General features: G+C 30.2%; 1 protein-coding gene across 1 annotated transcript; it reads right to left on the minus strand.

Annotated features, from left to right (window-relative positions):
• Positions 1-8,545: 8,545 nt before the first annotated feature.
• On the minus strand, positions 8,546-17,757 carry LOC145574367 (putative LRR receptor-like serine/threonine-protein kinase At5g63710). The gene is made up of 11 exons (XM_081632137.1): positions 17,358-17,757; positions 16,668-16,796; positions 12,440-12,572; positions 12,282-12,353; positions 11,280-11,423; positions 11,127-11,192; positions 10,655-10,725; positions 10,421-10,564; positions 9,866-10,174; positions 9,373-9,767; positions 8,546-9,181 (listed from the first exon to the last, which is right to left on the minus strand). Exons 1-11 carry the CDS (start codon positions 17,368-17,370, stop codon positions 8,864-8,866), a joined length of 1,794 nt encoding a protein of 597 aa, XP_081488263.1. The 5' UTR covers positions 17,371-17,757; the 3' UTR covers positions 8,546-8,863.
• Positions 17,758-19,343: the final 1,586 nt, after the last annotated feature.

Consider the following 19,343-nt stretch of genomic DNA (forward strand, 5'->3'; position numbering starts at 1 on the left):
TTAATTGGCTAATACTAAGATTTATAATCCTACGTGGCACACTAAGAAAATTAGATCCTACGTGGCTCTCTAAAAACTCGGGAAAAAATTTAAAAATCTCATTTGCCAATTTTGCTTACGTGGCGTTTGAATTATTTAATTATAAAAGATTATAATAATCTCTTATTTAATTGGCTAATACTAAGATTTATACTCCTACGTGGCGCACTAAGAAAATTAGATTATACGTGGCTCTCTAAAAACTCGGGAAAAAACTCCCCTTTATATATATATTAGATTTAGTGGCGGGCAGAAGCTAGTGAGTTTTAAGACTTTTTAACTGTGGGTCTTTGGTGTCTTTCAGCCTTTCTCACTTTATTTGATTTAGTTAGTTTTTAGTTAAGAACTTAAAATACGACTCCCCACCCAATAATTTTTTTTAAATGATAGATTTTCTTAGAAGGATAGTAATGTTGTAATACAATTATACTATTTTCATCTTTTATTTGATGAAATGTATTGATTGATCATGGTGAAATTTAGTGTATGATTGATATTGATTTTGACATAGATTTTTTTTTTTTTTTGAGGGACATAGATATATCAATAGTTATAGGCATTTATTATCTCTTGATTTGTCTAGTCTATGAAACAATTTGTGGGCCAAAAATTTATAACGAGCATGTGCTTCACCTCTTTTTCTGATCGAAATAGATTACAATACAACTACTAAAATCTTCACACGTAATAATACACAAACTTTAATTATTAATATTTCTAATAAATTATCCTATAAAATTGTAGTGGTTGTACGTTGATAATAAAATGAATCTCAAAAATACAATGAAAATCCAAAGAGAACCTACCAAAATAAACAATTTTGAACGCAAACAAAATTCATTTGTCTCAACATTGTAACAATTAATTTTGTTGTTGTGACAAGACTGGAGCTGTTGTGACCCAATGTGGACAAGCCCCTATATTCTAGTGCACGAGTGTTGATTAATTTATCAATTATATTGTCTCATTGTAGAAACATGTCCTTATCACTCATCAATTTAGGTAAATCTACTTACTAAATTTTACTATGGAGTTGTTATATAAATGAGATTTCAATGGATAAGAGCAAAGACTCAAAGAGGAGTCCGACCGTAGCATTTTTGTCCCGAACCTCTAAATTGAGTGTAGGCTTTGAGCTGATTCAAAAAAGTCTAAATTTGATCACCCTCTTCATTATTAGTGTACTATTATTATTTTATTATATTATCTGAATAAGAAAGATAAATTGTATTAAGGAGTAAAAAGAAGTGATATTTAAGATCTGAGATCAAATCTCGTCTATTCCATTATTCTTACCGCTCTCTTCACTCCAACATAATATCTACTATTTTCACTCTAATATATACTTTGTATCTAATCTACGTCTACTTGTTAATTACAATATTTATCACAAATGTTTGCAAGTTAACCCTAAATAAAACTTTCTCCAAGCCTCCAATATTAAAAGAACCCCTAAAAATTGAATGATAAGCTGAATTAATATTCTTGTTTTTATGAGAAAAGAATGTACAAAGTATTTATTATAAGGGAGGAAAAAGGATATTTTTTTAATTTATATTTTGAGATAGTTGCATTGGTTAGAAAAATCCTTACAGTACTAACTAATTGGTTTTATATTTGCTAGTTTTGTTTTTTCAAAGACATTATTATCACTTATCAATTTAATTAGATGGACCTTTTTAGGGTTATTTTTCCCTCTATGCCAATTATTTTCCCCCAAAAAAACCAATTAGTTAAAAAAATAAAATAAAAAAAAACCAATTATTTTTCCCTCTATCTAGTACAAGGAATTACTTAGTTTAAATATGGTTTAAATAGCTTCACCTTTTAGTAAGTGGATAGAAAGCATTAAAGTTGATGGAACATAATGTATATACAATTATATATACAAAGAACTAAATATGTGCATTTATTTGATTTTGTTCAATTGCTTCAATTTGCCTAGATAGCAGAAACAATTATACGTAGTATTATGTAAACTCATTGCTCATTATGAAAAACAGAAGAACAAAGCTAATCACCAAGAACACATTAAATAAACTCTAAAATAGAGTAACTACAGTTTATCAAGTGACAATATCATATATATGAGAAAACAATAGGTCAAAAATTAGTCGGCCATTAAGCCCAATAATATAGGCATTATCTATAGCCAATAAAAAATAATACTAACATTGACCAATCATTTCCCATATACCACAAATTATATTTCACATTATTTAGTAATTAATTAAGGTGCTTGACTGCTTGAGTAATTAAACATGGACTAAACAAAGCACAACCTAGCTAGGTACAACTTTTTTTACCTGACTTTTAAGAGGTGGAGATTAAGATGAGATTCGATTTCAAATCTTGTAGATGACTCTACTTTTCGAGATACTCTCGGCTTTCACCTTGGTGACCTAGCTAGCTAGATTGTTAAACATCTTGACAATAGACATAATATATTACAAGCAAGCTATTCAAATTCCATGGGAAAAACTATCGAAGCTAGCTATTACTTGCTTACTCCAAGAGCACCCATAATGATGTCGTTCTTGGTCTTGCCACGTGGCCGAGGGAGATTGGAGAAGGAATCGCCACCTGGCCTTGGGCAGTTGTTGCCACCTGGCCTTGGGCAGTTGCTGCCACCATTTCCTCCTCCATTTCCTGAACTCATTTTTTAGAGTGTGATTTTAGTTAGCTCAGTTTTTTCTCTCTTCTTTGAAAAGCGTGTTTTTAGCATTTTAATTAAATTTGCTAATTTGTTATATAGTCTTGAGAAAGAGTGATCCCACCCCACTTGCTTGATGATATCATCAGATGATGTTAGCATGATGTAATGCAATTAATTTATAATCCATATAATTAATTATTTATCACTTAGCGTTGCGATTATTAAGAAACGAAGGGAATATAAATTTAAATTCTGGATTTCAATTCAATTATGCATATTAAAATGAAATCGGGATATCTAGTATATTTTGAGTAATAAACGAGGTGATTTCTGATAGAATATAAAACCAACATTGAGACTAATTATAAACATAAACTTTTGATTGAGTGTTTAGAGGACAATTATAGCTAACGTGACTTGATAGTTAGGGGTTCAACTCTCATTAATTCTTTATGGTTGTAATTTGTAAAGATTGAGAGAATTGGAATATACTCTTTTACAGATATCACGTACTTCCCTCAATTATCAAGAAATGCAATTAAGGAATGTTAATAATATCTTTGTCATTTTGTCAATAATGTTTTATCAAAACCCTTCATTGCAATTTAGTATAATTGCTCATCTTTGAAACATAATTTGCCAACGATCAATTTTGCGATTAATAACATCTAGTTGATAAGTTTCTAATTTGGCTCTTAAGTATTTATATCGAGTTTAGGGTAATTAGCCGCCGATGAAAGCACCTATAAGTAGAGTAATTTTTTTTTTTTTTAATGTTCTACCCGGTTTACCCGTTGGGCTAATCCAATTCGGGGATCAGTTCTGGATAGTTAGGTTTTAGTCCCCTTCAAATTATTGTTGCGGAGGATCGAACACAGGTCCTCTATACCAATCACCATTATACCAACATCCAATTGATACCTATACGTAGAGTAATGATTATAAGAGACGAGTAGTTTATTTTCCTCATTCATATAAACACTAATTAATCACCAAGGTGTAACACTAATGGAGTACTAAATAAGTGGTCCATACTTTTATGGCATGTGATTGAATTTGACATATAAAACACTTCGTATAGTACTAGCTAGGTGTTGTTTTCTATATACGTTTAGTTTCCAGCTAACAACAACTTTATGACAATGACGATTAATTAATTACTACTCATAATTATATTCTTAAGATCACTATATAAGACCCAACTCTAAATCTCTAATAATAGACTATTCTGAATGGATAAGAATAGATTTTTAAACGGTGGTTATAATTCCACATGTACACTTAACTACATTAGCAAGCTAGAACATATAATATTTTATTTGTGGATCAAAAGCTAGAAAATATTACTTATATCAAGTTTACACTTAATAAGTAATTAAATTAATGAGAATGCTAATTAAGAAGAAACAAATTTGTATTTTTTTAATTAGTATGTGTGCTCTTCATCCTAATTAAGGCTCACAAAGCCACCCTTACTTATGTCTTGTGCTGGCAAAAAAACTTAAGTATTACTATAGCAATGGACAATATTCATGTATGAGTAATAATAACTTAATAGATATAAATCTCGACTTAAATATTATTTCTTCGGTCCCTATTTGTTGTATTAATTTTTGTGAATTCATATAATCTCGACTTCATTGAATTTGTACTATTACTTTATTACTTTTATACGACAAATAAATTTCTCAAAAATAATTACTGCTATGGATCTTGTTTTTTTTTTTACAAAGCGATGAAGAATATAGATAAGTTAAGAAAAAACTAATCCATATATGTGTTAATATATTAATTTCATATACTAGATTCCTTAATACTAGTGATACCAATGATTTAAATTAGACAAAAATAATTGGAAATGAAGATTAATGAGAAATCATGAGCATAAATTATTAACATGTATGGACAAAATTTATAAGAACTTGAACATCCATATTAATTCCTTGACATGTCAATTTCTTTTCAATAGAAATTCAATGGTCTTTAGATTTTTGTCTGATTTGTTCATGAATCATGATCCTTATTAATTTTTTTTTTCTTTTTGATGGGGAATTTTTTTTTTAATTAATCGATGGATAAAGGATTCCAACTTTGAATATTGAATATTGTTAGACCCTGTTCTTTAGAGCTTCTAGGCAGAGCAGAGCAGATTTCAACATTATTGTAATACTATTATTATTAATGTTATTATTATTAATGTTGTTGTTGTTGTTATTATTATTATTATTATTATTATTATTATTATTATTATTATTATTATTATTATTATTATTAAGTGCATATACCATTGATTTAGGTGAGTGAAAACATAAATAAATATGTACCATATTTAACATATGTTAATAGTAGAAAGATAAAAGACAACAATTTACTTATATTCATTTCACAAAAATTTTAAAATAAAATGATTTAATGAGTAATAATGATTTTACTTATAAATATGTCTTAATCATATATTTTTAACCCTCAAAATAATAATGATATACAAAATACTACTTGAAAACAACCTCTTTTTTTAATTCTTAAATTATATGGAAAGATTTGAAAAATAATTCAACTCAATGAACTAACAATCAATACCCACATTAAATGTTTCTATACATTGTAATTCTAATATCAAATGTTTATAAAAAGAAATTGTTATTAATTGTTATTATTATTATTATTTATTTATTTGAAAGAATTGTTATAATTATTAGAAATTATTAATTAATATTATTTTTAAATATTAATTCTTAATAGTTTTAATTATTAAATATTATTATTGATAATTATTATTATTAATTATTATTATGATTAATAAATATTAATTATTATTAATATTAATAAATATTATAATTAATTTTAATATTAATAATTAATTTTAATATTAATAATTATTATAATTATTTAAAATAATAAATTATTATCATCAATGCAAAATTAATTATTATTATAGAATATTAATTACTATTGTTATTATTAATTATTATTTAAAAATAGAGCAGAGCAGATTTCTTTTGAACAGAGCAGATTTGAACAGAGCAGCTCTAAAGAACGGGGCCTTATTAGCACTAGTGGGGTACACAACAAAATTAGTTTATTCAGTGGATATTTCTATATTAACATTGTAATTTTTGGAAAGATGACTGCTTTATCAATATGATGGAAAATTTGAATGCACTATGCATCATCCATTCACAAAGTTGCAAACTTTATTCTTAATGAAGAAGGTTTGTTTGTGATTAATTATAACTGAAAGTTTTACAATAGTCGTTTGAAATATGACTAGCATAATGCTTTAATAATTATATAGTTCATAATTGATATTTTTTTTCAAGTAATCAATTATATTACTTTATTAATAGTATTATCAATATTTTTTTTTTTGATTTTTAGTTTCATTTATGTAATTTTTATTCTTATTTTATAGTTTCTCAAAAAATATTTATTTTATGTTGGATTAAAGTTTTCAAAATTTATATTACATTGTAGATATTTTAAGGCCCCGTTCACTTCACCTTATTTTTGCTGAATTGAAATTATTTTTACTTAAACAAAATTATATTTGCTGAACTTAAATTATTTTTACTGAACTTAAATTAATTTAACTGAACTGAAATTATTTTTGCTGAAATGAAATTATTTTTACTGATTTTCTATTATAATTCTTCTTTAAAAAAACTGAATTTTACTGAATTAAACTTATTATTACTGAACCGAAATTAATTTTACCGAACTGAACTTATTTTTACTAAACTGAAATTATTTTTACTTAATATTATTTTTTTAAGGTGAAATGAACAGGGCCTAAGACTAATTGTGGCCATTTTATAACTTGAAAAAATAAATCGGTCATATTATATATCATTAAATTAATTTTACGTTCTTTTCTCTATCAATTTTCGTACGATTGAAGTTTTATTGGGTGGATAATTGCCAGATCATGAACTACTCTATTAATGGACATATATTGTTTTCACACACTTTAGTTATAAATTTATAAACAAGTTGTGGTTTCATTTAATTTGTTACCTATAGGGATGAGCATGGGACGGGTATCCGTACCGTTAGTACTAACGCTTCAGATACCCGATAACCAATATCACTAAAAGTGATATCCATAAACCGAACCAATAAGTTCGGGTACCCGGATTTTCGGATCGGTTATCGGGTATCCAATAAGGTATCCAATAATGATAATTAAACTTAATAATTTAGTTATTATGATATCTTTTAACACTGATTAATAACAATACCACATGATCTTGACCAAATTATTAATAATATTACTAATCATCGATATTATAAAGTGATTATGAATAAAAGTAAGAGTTTAGATTTTGGAAAAATAGATTTAAGTAGGAAAAAAAGAACAAAAAATTGCTTATCGGATCGGATCGGGTAACCGTTAATTTTAAAATGATACCCAATAACCATACCCGATAACATATTATCGAAACGGGTACCCGAACCGTTATGATTATCGGATCGAATACCTAATTTTCGAAACGGTTACGAAGCGGATTTTCGGGTTTTCGGTTTTTCGGATAGTTTTGCTTAGCCCTACGTCCCATGTTACACTATTAAAGAAATGTATATTTCTAAAAATTCTAATATAAATGTTAATAGAAGCTGGCTATATAACTTAATATGGAATAAATGAATGATAGTGATAGGTGTGAGGTTGTCTACTTGTATCATCTTTTAGAAATTTCTTTCTTTGGTTTATAAGTTTATGTGAGCTTTAAATTATATTGTACTTGACTCAAAACAACTTGTTCTATTGTTTAGGGGAGGTCAAGAGTTCAAGACTCAAGAACCACAAATTTCACTCCATTGGACGATACAAGACATCCACAAGCTTAGTCGCCAAATAGTCACAACATTGCATTATTTTGAAGGTGGATAGAGATGGAGTTAAAAGCTTAATGATACAAAGGGCTCACTGTACCATAGACGTAAATAATATTGGTGTGAACGAGATGTATCTTTAAGCAATTTTAATCCTGCATTATTGATTTCTCAATGTTAATCCTTTAAATCGGATTTAAAATCCACCTAGTTGGATTACAAATTATTTATAAGATCTAGTTTCTTTGTTCTTATCCTCCACTATTTGCATATCTTTGAAGAATAAATCTCTTAAACATAACTTTACCCATAATAAATCTTTGATGAATCTATTTAACTTTGGGCATGATTCTTTTATTAATGCCCAAACAATAAATTAACCAAAGAATCTACTCAAATTGCTAGTTGATTTTAATAATTTACTTACTCCCAAGAAGTGTAGCTTTTCTTTCTCACAAAAAAAAAAAAAAAAAAAAAAAGGTGTAGCTTTCAATCTTTAATGCACCTTTGTCTTCAATAATTTAATTACTCTTTCTCTCTCTTTTTCATTTTTTTTTTTTTTTTTTTTTTTTTTTGACAAGTAGATGCATGCATGTAAACTGTTTTTAAAACTAACCAACAAAAGATAGAATTTGACCTTTAAATATCTGGTGGAGACAGCACTAGCATAACTAAATCTGTTGTCCATTAGTTAAGCTAAGGTTTCAATTTCTTAGGAACTAAAGCGATATACTAAATAATTTATATTAAAACCAAATGATCCGAAAATGTTGCCATATTTAGAAGTAAAAATAATTATGGTTTTTGTTTATAAATTCTTAATTTGAATAATTTTTGTTAGAGATTTACAATAATATCCTTTAACCCGCGGTGTGTAATTGTGTATAAAGTTTTATTTTAATGTTTTTAAAAAGTCTTAGTAAGTCGACTTTTATGGCTAACATGTATTTATTTGATCACAAAAGACATAATATTTGCATCAAAAGAGTGATAAAAAAAAAAAAAAAAATCCGGATGTGGATACAATCAAGAAAACTCTTGCAATATTAAGTAGATACATTGTTCATACAAATTTATAATAATACTGTACAAAATAAAATATAATTAATTATCCTATAGTTGTGGAAGTTTCGGCAGATATAGTAGTATGGCACACTTGTAGTTTCTTTTCTATACGCATATTTCATACACTACACACTACAAACTACTGTACTTCGTATTAAGCATGGCTATGTACTATTGCCTATTTAAGCATTTCTCAGTGGTAAAAAGATCAAGGAAAATACAGTTTGGAAAATCATAAATCATGCAACAGGAAATTTCAAGGGCTAATAATCATCTTGCTGCTGATAATTGCATGGCTTCCTGCTCATCCATCGATTCATCCATCCAAGCAAGCCGATGCTTCATGAGAGTTAATTGCAACTCTTGATTTCTCGCTTCTTCAAGCGTCTCCCACTCAGCCCACCTCTCATCCAAGCCTACTCCTTGCAACATCTTCACCACTTCTGCCATCCTCGGACGATCCTCAGGCGCATTTTGAGTGCAGAGCAATGCTACCTTGAGTATCCTTTCAACTTCATTAGGATCATAGGCCGTCAAGTTGCTGTCCACTATATCATGGAGCCTCTTTTCCCTTAATAACTTCTTGATCTAAAGGGCATTTGACCAAACCATTAACGAGTTACAGACTGAACATTTATTGTTCAAGAAAAGAAATACAGCTTTGGAATTCAGACGAGCAAGAAAAAAAAATTAACAGAAAGCTGTCAACCCGTGTCTTTGGCAATGATCATATCTGGGATCAGAACGTTCCCAAAAAGAAAACAAGGAAAAGAACTTACATGATCAACCAATATCACATCTTCTTCTTCTTCAAGCCGGGATAAGTCTATGGCACGCTGGCCTGTCATGAGTTCTAACAGGGTTATACCATATCCAAATACATCAGTCTTTTCTGAGGATTTCCCTGTGGATAAATATTCAGGAGCAATGTGACCCATAGTTCCTCGTACTTGAGTAGTAACATGAGTTAATTTTGCATCCACTAATTTTGCAAGCCCAAAATCCCCAAGTACGGCTTCAAAATTATCATCTAAAAGAATATTTGCAGCCTTGAGGTCACGGTGTATGATCTTAGGATTGCAATGCTCGTGCAGATATTCCAGGCCATGAGCTGTCCCAAAAGCTATCTTTTTTCTCCTTGGCCAGTCTAAGCCTTCCTCACCGGGCTTCAAGTCTACCAGGAAAAAGATATTTTCATTTCAGCTTTTAAGTAAAGCTGGAAATAATAAACAAACAGTAAAGAACATAGTACTTGCAGAAAAAGATAACCACCTCTCAACCGATAAGCAACACTGAGATTTTTCATGTATGGGTAAACAAGGATTCTCTCCGATGCTGTTGTACAAAATCCAATCAACCGCAAGAGATTCTTATGAACGGCAACACTTATTAACTGGACCTCCCTCAGAAATGCAGCCTCTCCACCTGGATTATGATAGTCTGTAAGGCGTTTCACAGCCACCTCAGTATTATCCATCAATTTGCCTTTGTAAACCTTCCCAAAGCCTCCTTGGCCAATGATGTTACTTTCATTAAAATTGTTGGATGCAATTTGAATCTCACGCCATGAAAACCTTTTCACTTGGCCAAAGGAGAATTTACCAAGTTTAAGAAAGAGAGAATATCTTAATTTTAAATTCAAAAAGGCAGCCCTATAGTGAACTGAAATTTACAGGCTGCTAAAGTCTATAATGAAAATTATGCTCCCATGACATTAAGCCCATATAACATAAATTCAGAAATTTGGATTCATAAAGACAGCTAAGGATACATGGAAGAAATATCAGATTGATATATAATAGCAGATAGTAAAGTAGAGCGATATACCTGCAACATCTACAAATACTTCATTTTTTATTTTTAGCAGTTTCTGTCGTCGATATGTGAAGGCCGCCCCCAATAACAAAAGGAAGAATGCACCAGAGCTAGCAGCAATCATAACAAGTTCGACTTTTGATTTTCTGGTTGCAACTAGAGAGATACATTGTAAGTTTTGTAACGTTAGATACATGCATAAATAAGCAACTATAAGGGAATGAATGCTTATTCACGAGATTATACCTTTTAGAGAAGAGCCTGAATCACAAGGTTTCCGAAATCTGGTACCACATTCAAGGTTTGTTCCTGTAAAACTGAATATATAGAATGAAAGTTAGTGACTTAGTGTAGACTGTAGAGCATGTAGCTCTGAGTAGCCCAAACCTAGAATAATAACACCCATGCAACGTGCCTTAAAGCACAACAAATTCCTGAAAGAACTGGAGAAAGGAGAAACTTGAAAATAAGAGAATTTCCTCAGGCAGTGGCAGAAGTTAAAAATGGGAGCAATTAGCTGCCTACAGAATTCATACTCAATAGTTTCTTAGTGTCAAATTACTGAAAAGAACAACAAATTTAATAAGCAAATGGATACTCATCTGTATGGTTATACAATCATGTAAAAAGTTTGCAACAGTTAAAACCTAAAAATAAAAAAAAAAAAATTTAAAAAAAAAAAAAAATCAAACAGACCAAGTTTCATTTAAGTATTTACTTGAATGTTCGAGCTGAATAGAGTTGCAATGGGATTGTGCCACTTAAATCATTTTCTGAAAGATCCCTGTATAGAGAAAGCCAACAGTGAGGAAGTTTGTCTTATAGGCTACAAGAAGATCAGTTATAATTTAACTAATGAGCCGGGGATTACAGATGTTTAAGATTGTTGAGCTGTGCCCAGCTACTTGGTATAGTACCAGAAAACCTATTGTGGGAGAGATCCAGAGTCTGCAAGTTCATCAAGCTGCTCAAACAATCAGGTAATGCACCTGACAGGCTATTATCCTGCAACTCCCTGTAGGGTCAAATGCTATAATATGAGACACAATGTCCAGCATACGTTCATGCAATCATGAACCACTGAATTGTCATTAAAACAGTTGGGAGAAAGCAGTCGACAGGATAATATAAAAGTGTTAGAACCAAACATAAACTACATTAAGGGAAAACAGAAAACAGAATCCATCATACAGCCAAGGCCCAGGAAGCAAAACAGAACCTAGAAGTAAGTACATATAGCCAATCTGACATAGTCATTACAAGTTTTTGTTGTGTCGGTCCTCAAAATCTCAACCTTCATAGTATATTAAAAAATAAATTCAAGATGAATCTAATCGTGGAAATGCTACTGTCTAATACTCCCTTTGTTCCTTTTGTTCTTCACATTTAGATTCTTGACAATGATTCTAAAATAAAAGAGTCTTTTAAGTTACTCTTGTTGGGTGTGGCTCAAAATTTTTTGGGGCTATTGTAAAGGTGGAGTATTTGTGCATATTCTAGAAGGTTACAGAAAACTCAAGCAACTTTAGTACTTATGAACTAGCTAGATTTTTCTACCAACTTGTATCATGCAAGTTACTTAAAACACACTAGAGAATTCTTGAAATTGAAAGTAAGTAGAAGATATGGTTTATGAAAATTCTAGAATATTATGGCTACAAGAATGATGAAGGGAGTTCTAGGATCATTCTTGAAATTGAAAGTAAGAAAGATATGGTTCATGAAAATTCTAAAATATTATGGCTATAAGAATGATGAATGATAAATATTGGCGTTAGTGGTATAATTGATAAATTCGATCTATCATATAAATTGACAATTGTAGATTGATATGAATGTAAATAAAGTTAAAAAAAGAACAAAATTTCCTTACAAGCTATCCAAGAACTTGAGTTTACATATATCAGGAGACAAAGTTCCAGTAAATCCATTTGAACTCAGGCTTCTGCATGAAAATAAGACAAACATCTCATCATAAGTTTGGGTTCATATTACCATAAAGCTTAAATAAAAGTTTCTCAAAAAACTTACAAGAATGTGACATGTCCACTTAAACAAGTGACATGAGACCAGCCTGAGCAAGGAGTTACATAAAAGTCATTCCAATCTGTAATCTTATGATTGGAATTATTCAAAACCTTCAACAAATCAATCAAAGCTTCACCTAAAAAATGAGAAATGCATTACTCAACATTAAAAAAATTATAGCAATTTTTAATTATAACGATATAGTTATGCTAATGATATAATCCTTAGAATTTTAATATCACTTTTATGATTGAAAATGAGCCATCTCAATACTACCTATATTGGTCAAGATCAAGTTTTCAAATTGAGATACTTAAAATACGGAAAGAGTATATTTTTGTACGTTTTAAGCTAAATACTTTAGATAAAAGAATTTGTTTGAAATAAGCATGAATAACTATATCATAACTCCAAAGAACACATGTCAGTTTTTCACGTTAGTATTAATTGAATTATATGTGTTTAGGTAGTTATTTTTTAGGTTTTTTTTTTCTTAGAAGATAATTTCTTAAAATAAAATTCAATTTTCTCTACCTAAAAAAAATAGTCAGTTTTTTTTATTGGTTTCTTATTAAAAAAATATCTATTTTTAATAAAAATAAAAATTAAAAAAAATAGATTTATGTTTAGAACAATAAAAAAATTATATTTACGTTTTATTTTATAATTAAAAAAATCATTCGTCACCTAACAAAAAAACGAACTGATTTATCATTTAAAATATTTAATAAACTAAATATCACTCTGTATCTTTTGATATTAAACTTTAAATTACTTACCAAAATTAAAATTATCTTTTGAAATTAAAATTTAAATTATTTAAAAGAATAAAAGTTATCTTTTGAGATTAGGATTTAAATCATTCAAAAAAACTAAATTTATCTTCTGATACTAGAATTTAAATTATTTTAAAAACTAAAAATTATCTTTTGATATTAATGGTTTTATCCAAATAATAAAATATTAATTTTTTACAGCAACTTTTTGGTGTACCCGAGTTATTTTGTCAGATGTTACCCGAGTTATTAAGTTAGGGGTTACTCGAGTTACTCGGTGAGAAGTTACTTGAGGGGTTTGGACATGGGATATTCGAGGGGTTCACTCGGTCAAAGGTTACTTGAGGGTTTACTCGATCAGAGGTTATTCGATCAAGTGTTACTGGAGTTACTCGCTTAAGGGTTACTCGGTTATGGGTTACTCGAATTTCTCTATTAGGAGTTACTCAAATTACTCGGTTAGGGGTTATTTAAGGAGTTCGGTCAGGGGTTACTCGAGTGATTAGGTTAGGGGTTACTTAAGGAGTTCGATTAGGGGTTACTCGAGGGGTCCGGTCAGGAATTACTCGAGGGATTAGGGTTACTCAGTCAGGAGTAACTCAAGTAACCCTTAACTGAATAACTTGGTAACCCGGACAACTCGAGTAACCCCTGACCGAGTAACTCGAGTAACCCCTGCCGCACGGTACAGCAGGCCATAACAAAAAATTGTGAATTTTTTTTTATTTAACTACCAAGAAAAATAATGGAGATAGTTCAAAAAAAGTAAAAATAAAATAAAATTAATCAAAAAATCCAAAACTCTAGCAATTTTTTTTACCTAATTTATGTTAAATTCAGGTAAAATAACATAAAAATTAGCATAGCAAAACTAATGTTAAAAGATTAAAATATCACAACAAATCTACAAAAATGATATATATAAAAAATTGTGCATCATACGAGGTCAAATCTAGTTTGGATTACGTTAGATCAATTTCTATGGTTAGCTATCTTATCATTTATCTTTTATTTTGAATTTCGCATCATTTTCGTTATCTATAAATTTTCTAGCTAATTTTTGTTGCATCAGTTAGCTAGTTTTCATTTAATTTCTTAAAAAAAAATGCTAAATTCATTTATATTATGATTAGGGACAATATATTTACAAGCTAATTAGTTTGGCCAAGCTAGTTACTGAATTATCCTCCAACAGTTTGGTTAGTAGCTTGAAAGTTATAAAAATTGCAAGCAATTCCCAATAGCAACCATTCAAGTTGCTCTTAGGATTTTAATATCTTTTATTTTTGGTTTTCAAACTGTTTTGCTTACAAAAAAGATTTTGTACATTCAATTTGTAATACATTGTTTTAATGGAGAAAAATTATGAGATCATGATCTGTTTTCATGAAGATCATGCTTAGTTACTTGTGTATAGATATTATAGGGTAAGTATGTTTGGCTTTGAAGCACGATAAAAAAAAAAAAAAAAAAAAAAAAAAAAAAAAAAAAAAAAAAACATTTTCATTCATTCCAAAGGTGTATGACTTTAGTTGTCGTCCCAAAAGAGTCTAAGCAATACAAAAGACATAATTGTACAACTTTACTCTACGCTTTTTTAGTCGATTCCCTTTAGACGTCGTTTGGTTCAAAAAATCGGAATGGAAAGTATTGAGAACCCATACCATGGTGGTATGGATTGGGTACCCCATATTCTTGCCAAACTTGTTTGGTGTGACTGTGACATTGGAATGGATTTAGAATCTTAGGTTGTGATATTGGAATGGAATGGATTGAGAATCCATACCATGGTCGTATGGATTGGGAACCCCATACTTTGTCAAACTTGGTTGGTGTGATTTTGGAATGGATTTAGAATCTTAGGGGTGGAGGTAGGTACGAGATTGTAAGGAGTTAGACTGGAGTTAGATACCTAGTACTTACTCCGTTTTTTTTAAGAGGTGAGAGATTGAGAGAAAAATAAGAGGGACCATGTGGGTAGGAGAGATAAAGAGAAAGAAATGTAAAAAATGAAAAGTACTACAACTAATTAACAATTTCCAAAATAAGAAAGTGTAGCAACTAAAAAGAAATGGAGGAAGTATGAGAATCCGTAGCAAAATAATGCTCAACCAAACATTGAAATGGATTTTATTCCATTCCAAAAGACCAACCAAACACACCAAGTTCCTTAATAGTTTGTGTTTATTGTTCAACATATTAGAAAAAACATACTTATTAGATTATAAGATTTGAGAGTTGTTTAGGGATTTGAGTGAACTCTTTTCATGGAGATTTTGTAAGGGTTTGATGAATACATGCAAGAATTTGAGTAACTTCTATGTGTATGATAAGCTTCGCTAGCTGCAATTATAAGAGGGAGTAGTTGGAAACATGAGTTGATATAGAAACTCAATAAAGGCTCAAGTTACTTAACTATGTTTGGATAACAATAGTGAAGGGAAGAGGAGGGCAAGGAAAAAGAGGGAAGGGAAAGGGGTGAGGGGAGGGAAAAGGCGACTTTCCATTTTCCTTCCATATTACTCCAATGTTTCGAGGGATTTGGTTTATTAAAAGAAGGAAAACAGATCCTTCCCATTCCCCCTATATATCCAAACAAAGAATGATGCATCCCTCCTTTTCTCTTCTTTTCTTTTTTCCTCTAGTCTCGCTATCCAAGCACAGTGTTATAAATTTTAATAGAGTTGTTAGCCTAGTGAGTTTTGTAAATCAAAACCCCCTTAGGAGTTGAGGTCTTTCACCTCCTATATTAAATCTTGGAGGATTTTTGGTAATATCTCTCTTGCATCCATCATCTTTCTACTTGCATTAAGTTTCTTATAATTCTGAAAAAAATGTCAAGCATGTTCCATACTAAAATTCACCGTGCTTAGTTATTTCATCTAAATAACAACTTGATTATAGTAAAATTAGTTATTGACAATGAACAATATCCAAAGAATGTCTAAGCAGTATATCATAGAGAATGAATTCCTCTTATCTTTAAGCATATCTTTTCCATTTGGTGAGTAATAGGAAGACACATAACTAAATAAGCAATAACAATAAACAAGAGGATAGTGATCTGTATTGCCAACTTGTCAACCACTGAAATATAAAGGATCACTAAGCAGTCAAAATGGAATCTTTGAGATGCTTAACAATAAAAGCTGGTTTGAGAAAAAGGATTTCAGCTAACTTTTTAAAGATGTATTACTGACTTACTGTTTCTAAAGTTCAGACAAACAAGGGGCATAGACTTAGTAAACAAGTGCATCCATCGTTGATGTGGGGAAACGATTAATACCAAAGATTATTATCAGTAATGATTGTCAAAATTTTCTGATCTTATGGAGCAATAAATTGATAGCTCCAAATATCCTTTGAATGGTTTAGTGAAGAAGTCAATAATACGACTACTCTCAATCCCCAAGTCGCACATAGAATAAATACAAGGAAAAGTTGTAGACATATACCTTCAACATCAGGAGCTGAAGTTGGAGAACCATTTCTTAGCAGCAAGACGAAGAAGAACCAGTTAAGTACAATCCTTGTCAAAATGTTCTTAGAAACATGTATATTGAATCGACAACTCCCTCGTTTGTCTGAAAACAATCAAACAGAGTTTTTTCACCTTCAGTAGGCCAGAGAGTACAACGTGGAATCATATATAGTATATACCATCAACAGAAGACTTAAACAGGCTATTATGCAGAACTACACTATCAGTTGTAGAACAGGAACATACATAGATGAGATATATATATATATATATATAAAAGTAAAAGAAGGATGAGCAAATGTGAAGACTAAATTCTTGTCTGCTACTACAGCTGCAATTTAATAACAGTTTGATCAACATAAGGCAACTTGTCCTAAGTAGAAAGTGCATAAATATCTTCTTCTAAATATAGCAATTCAGTTAAAGTTCAGGGGGGGACTACATAAAATACAACTGCTTAATGAATTGAAAGACAGACACTATAATAAACACACTGATATCTTCCCAGAACAAGCAGAACCCACAATTACAGTATGACTCAGAGGAGCAAGTACAACAAAATCAGAAGAAACATGTAGATTTGTTGGTATACAACAAGCTACAAAGGGCAATGATGTAGACAAAACATATGATTATAACGTAATAGAAAAAAGGATTAACTTACTTGGTCCAGCCATGACTCTTGAAACCTCTCACCAAAAAACAGAAGCAGAAATAGGCAACCATGATCAACAATAAGTGAATATGACTATATGAGAATGATGATGATGATGAAAAAATGATTATGGGATAGTGCAAGGGACCCACATATCATACCAAAATCAAAGTAAGAAATCTTTTATTTAAACAAAAGTCTGTATGAAAAAGATTAAATTAGGCAAGTGTTTGTGTTATGTACCAATCTAGGAGACTGTAAAGTCACCCTAATAAAGAGAGAAAGAAATCACAAAGGCATATGATATGGCAGCACTCACTCACTAGAAGACTAATTGGATTATTGGTGGCCAAGAATATGAATACGAAACCCACTCATAAAAAATGCTGTCTTTACTTTTAATTTATTTATTAGTACTAGTCTAGTAGTCTTATTCAATTCCTTAGCTAGTGCATTTTAATTGAGCTTCTTCTTTACACATCTTCTTTTTTTTTCCCTCTATATAAAAGCTTCACCTTTAAAAAGTTTAAGCACTGATGATTATGCTGTGATCACCACAAGAACATTCAAGCAAAAAACAAGCTTCACCTTGTTGATAACTTGATGTGATCATACGAGACACGAACAAAGTCTAAGATAATATCCGATACTGATCAATCTCATGAATATCACATATAAACAAAAACCAACAAACTCAAAACCACTATCTAATTCAGTTTTAATTTTTATTGTTCATGTGTTTGAGATTGATTAATATCGAATATTAACATAGACGTATTTCTCCATAATCATACATAGCTCCTTTACTGGATTTACAGCAACACCATAAATTAATTTATTAAATCATAGCAATTGAGCAAATGTATGAAGATTCACTGAGGAATAAGATCAAACAGGTGGTGGGCATACCAAATCAACAGCCATTTTCTAGCTAAATTCCAAAACTGAATATCTGGGCATGCTTCAAACATCACCAATATTATAAAGATTAAACCTTTATTCTATACCCACATGGATTATTGGATTTATAACAATACAATCAAATCTTTAGATAAAATTAGTGCCAACTTAGCTGAGCCCCATTTTGGTGTCCGAACTTGGAGGCAAATTGTGGGAGTCAAAGCAATTTGCACTAATTTTGTGGGTTTACACTGTAATCTGGAATTCTGGGAAATATGTACATATATCAGTATATGAAATCACTTTGCAAATTTAAAACAAAAATTTGACGGGTAGCGCTTTTGTGTGGGTTGACGAACAGGAGTACAGGACTATACATAATTTGGTCTTCTTTTTATGGCAAAATAGCCAAAATTGTCACTTTTTTAGAGTCGCCCAAAAAGTTTATCGTTTCTTGAATAACATATACGTAGTACGAGTCCCGTTCAAAAAAAAAAACAAAAAAAAATATACGTAGTACGAGTAATAATAATTCTCCCCTTTGTATGGTTGATAAAATAAAATGGAAAATATGGAGAATCATGGGGCTTTAAAACTTGTATAATTGTTTGGTTACTTTCTATGTCAATTAAAATTCATGAAAATTTCAACTACCTATTGTCAAAATCAAATAATAATTTAAGAAATTTTATTAAGGAAATAAAATCCCATTAATTACAACTTCATAATTAAGGAAATAAAATCCCATAAATTACGGCTATATCCATCTATAGTAGATAGGTAAAATCCCATAAATTAAAACCTCACTTGTAAACAAACAAATTTATCATAATTAATTAATTAATTAACCAATACAAAAAGAATAAATTAGAATGTATTTGCTATTACCATAAAAACTAATCAAAATAATAAATTAGAATGTATTTGTTATTATCGTTAAAAAAAAAAAAAAAAAAAAGATTAAAGTTCAAATTTTCAACCAAACTGTTCCTTGGTGGTTCTCATGCTAACCACTTTCTTGTGATAATTTGAATGTAGCACCCTATTAAAAGACGGGCTTGCAACCGGCCGATATTCAGGCAGTAACGTACCCGC

The sequence above is a fragment of the Chenopodium album genome, chromosome 13, assembly GCF_948465745.1.
Source record: "Chenopodium album chromosome 13, dcCheAlbu1.1, whole genome shotgun sequence".
Classification (NCBI taxonomy): domain Eukaryota; kingdom Viridiplantae; phylum Streptophyta; class Magnoliopsida; order Caryophyllales; family Amaranthaceae; genus Chenopodium; species Chenopodium album.

What these genes read in the sequence shown, in the direction of transcription:
- LOC145574367 (XM_081632137.1), bottom strand. An exon ending in AGTGGACATGTCACATTCTT is followed by an intron (nt 12,354 to 12,439) that starts GTAAGTTTTTTG and finishes ATTTTCATGCAG; the next exon opens with AAGCCTGAGTTCAAATGGAT. An exon ending in CTCAACAATCTTAAACATCT is followed by an intron (nt 11,193 to 11,279) that starts GTAATCCCCGGC and finishes TTCTCTATACAG; the next exon opens with GGATCTTTCAGAAAATGATT.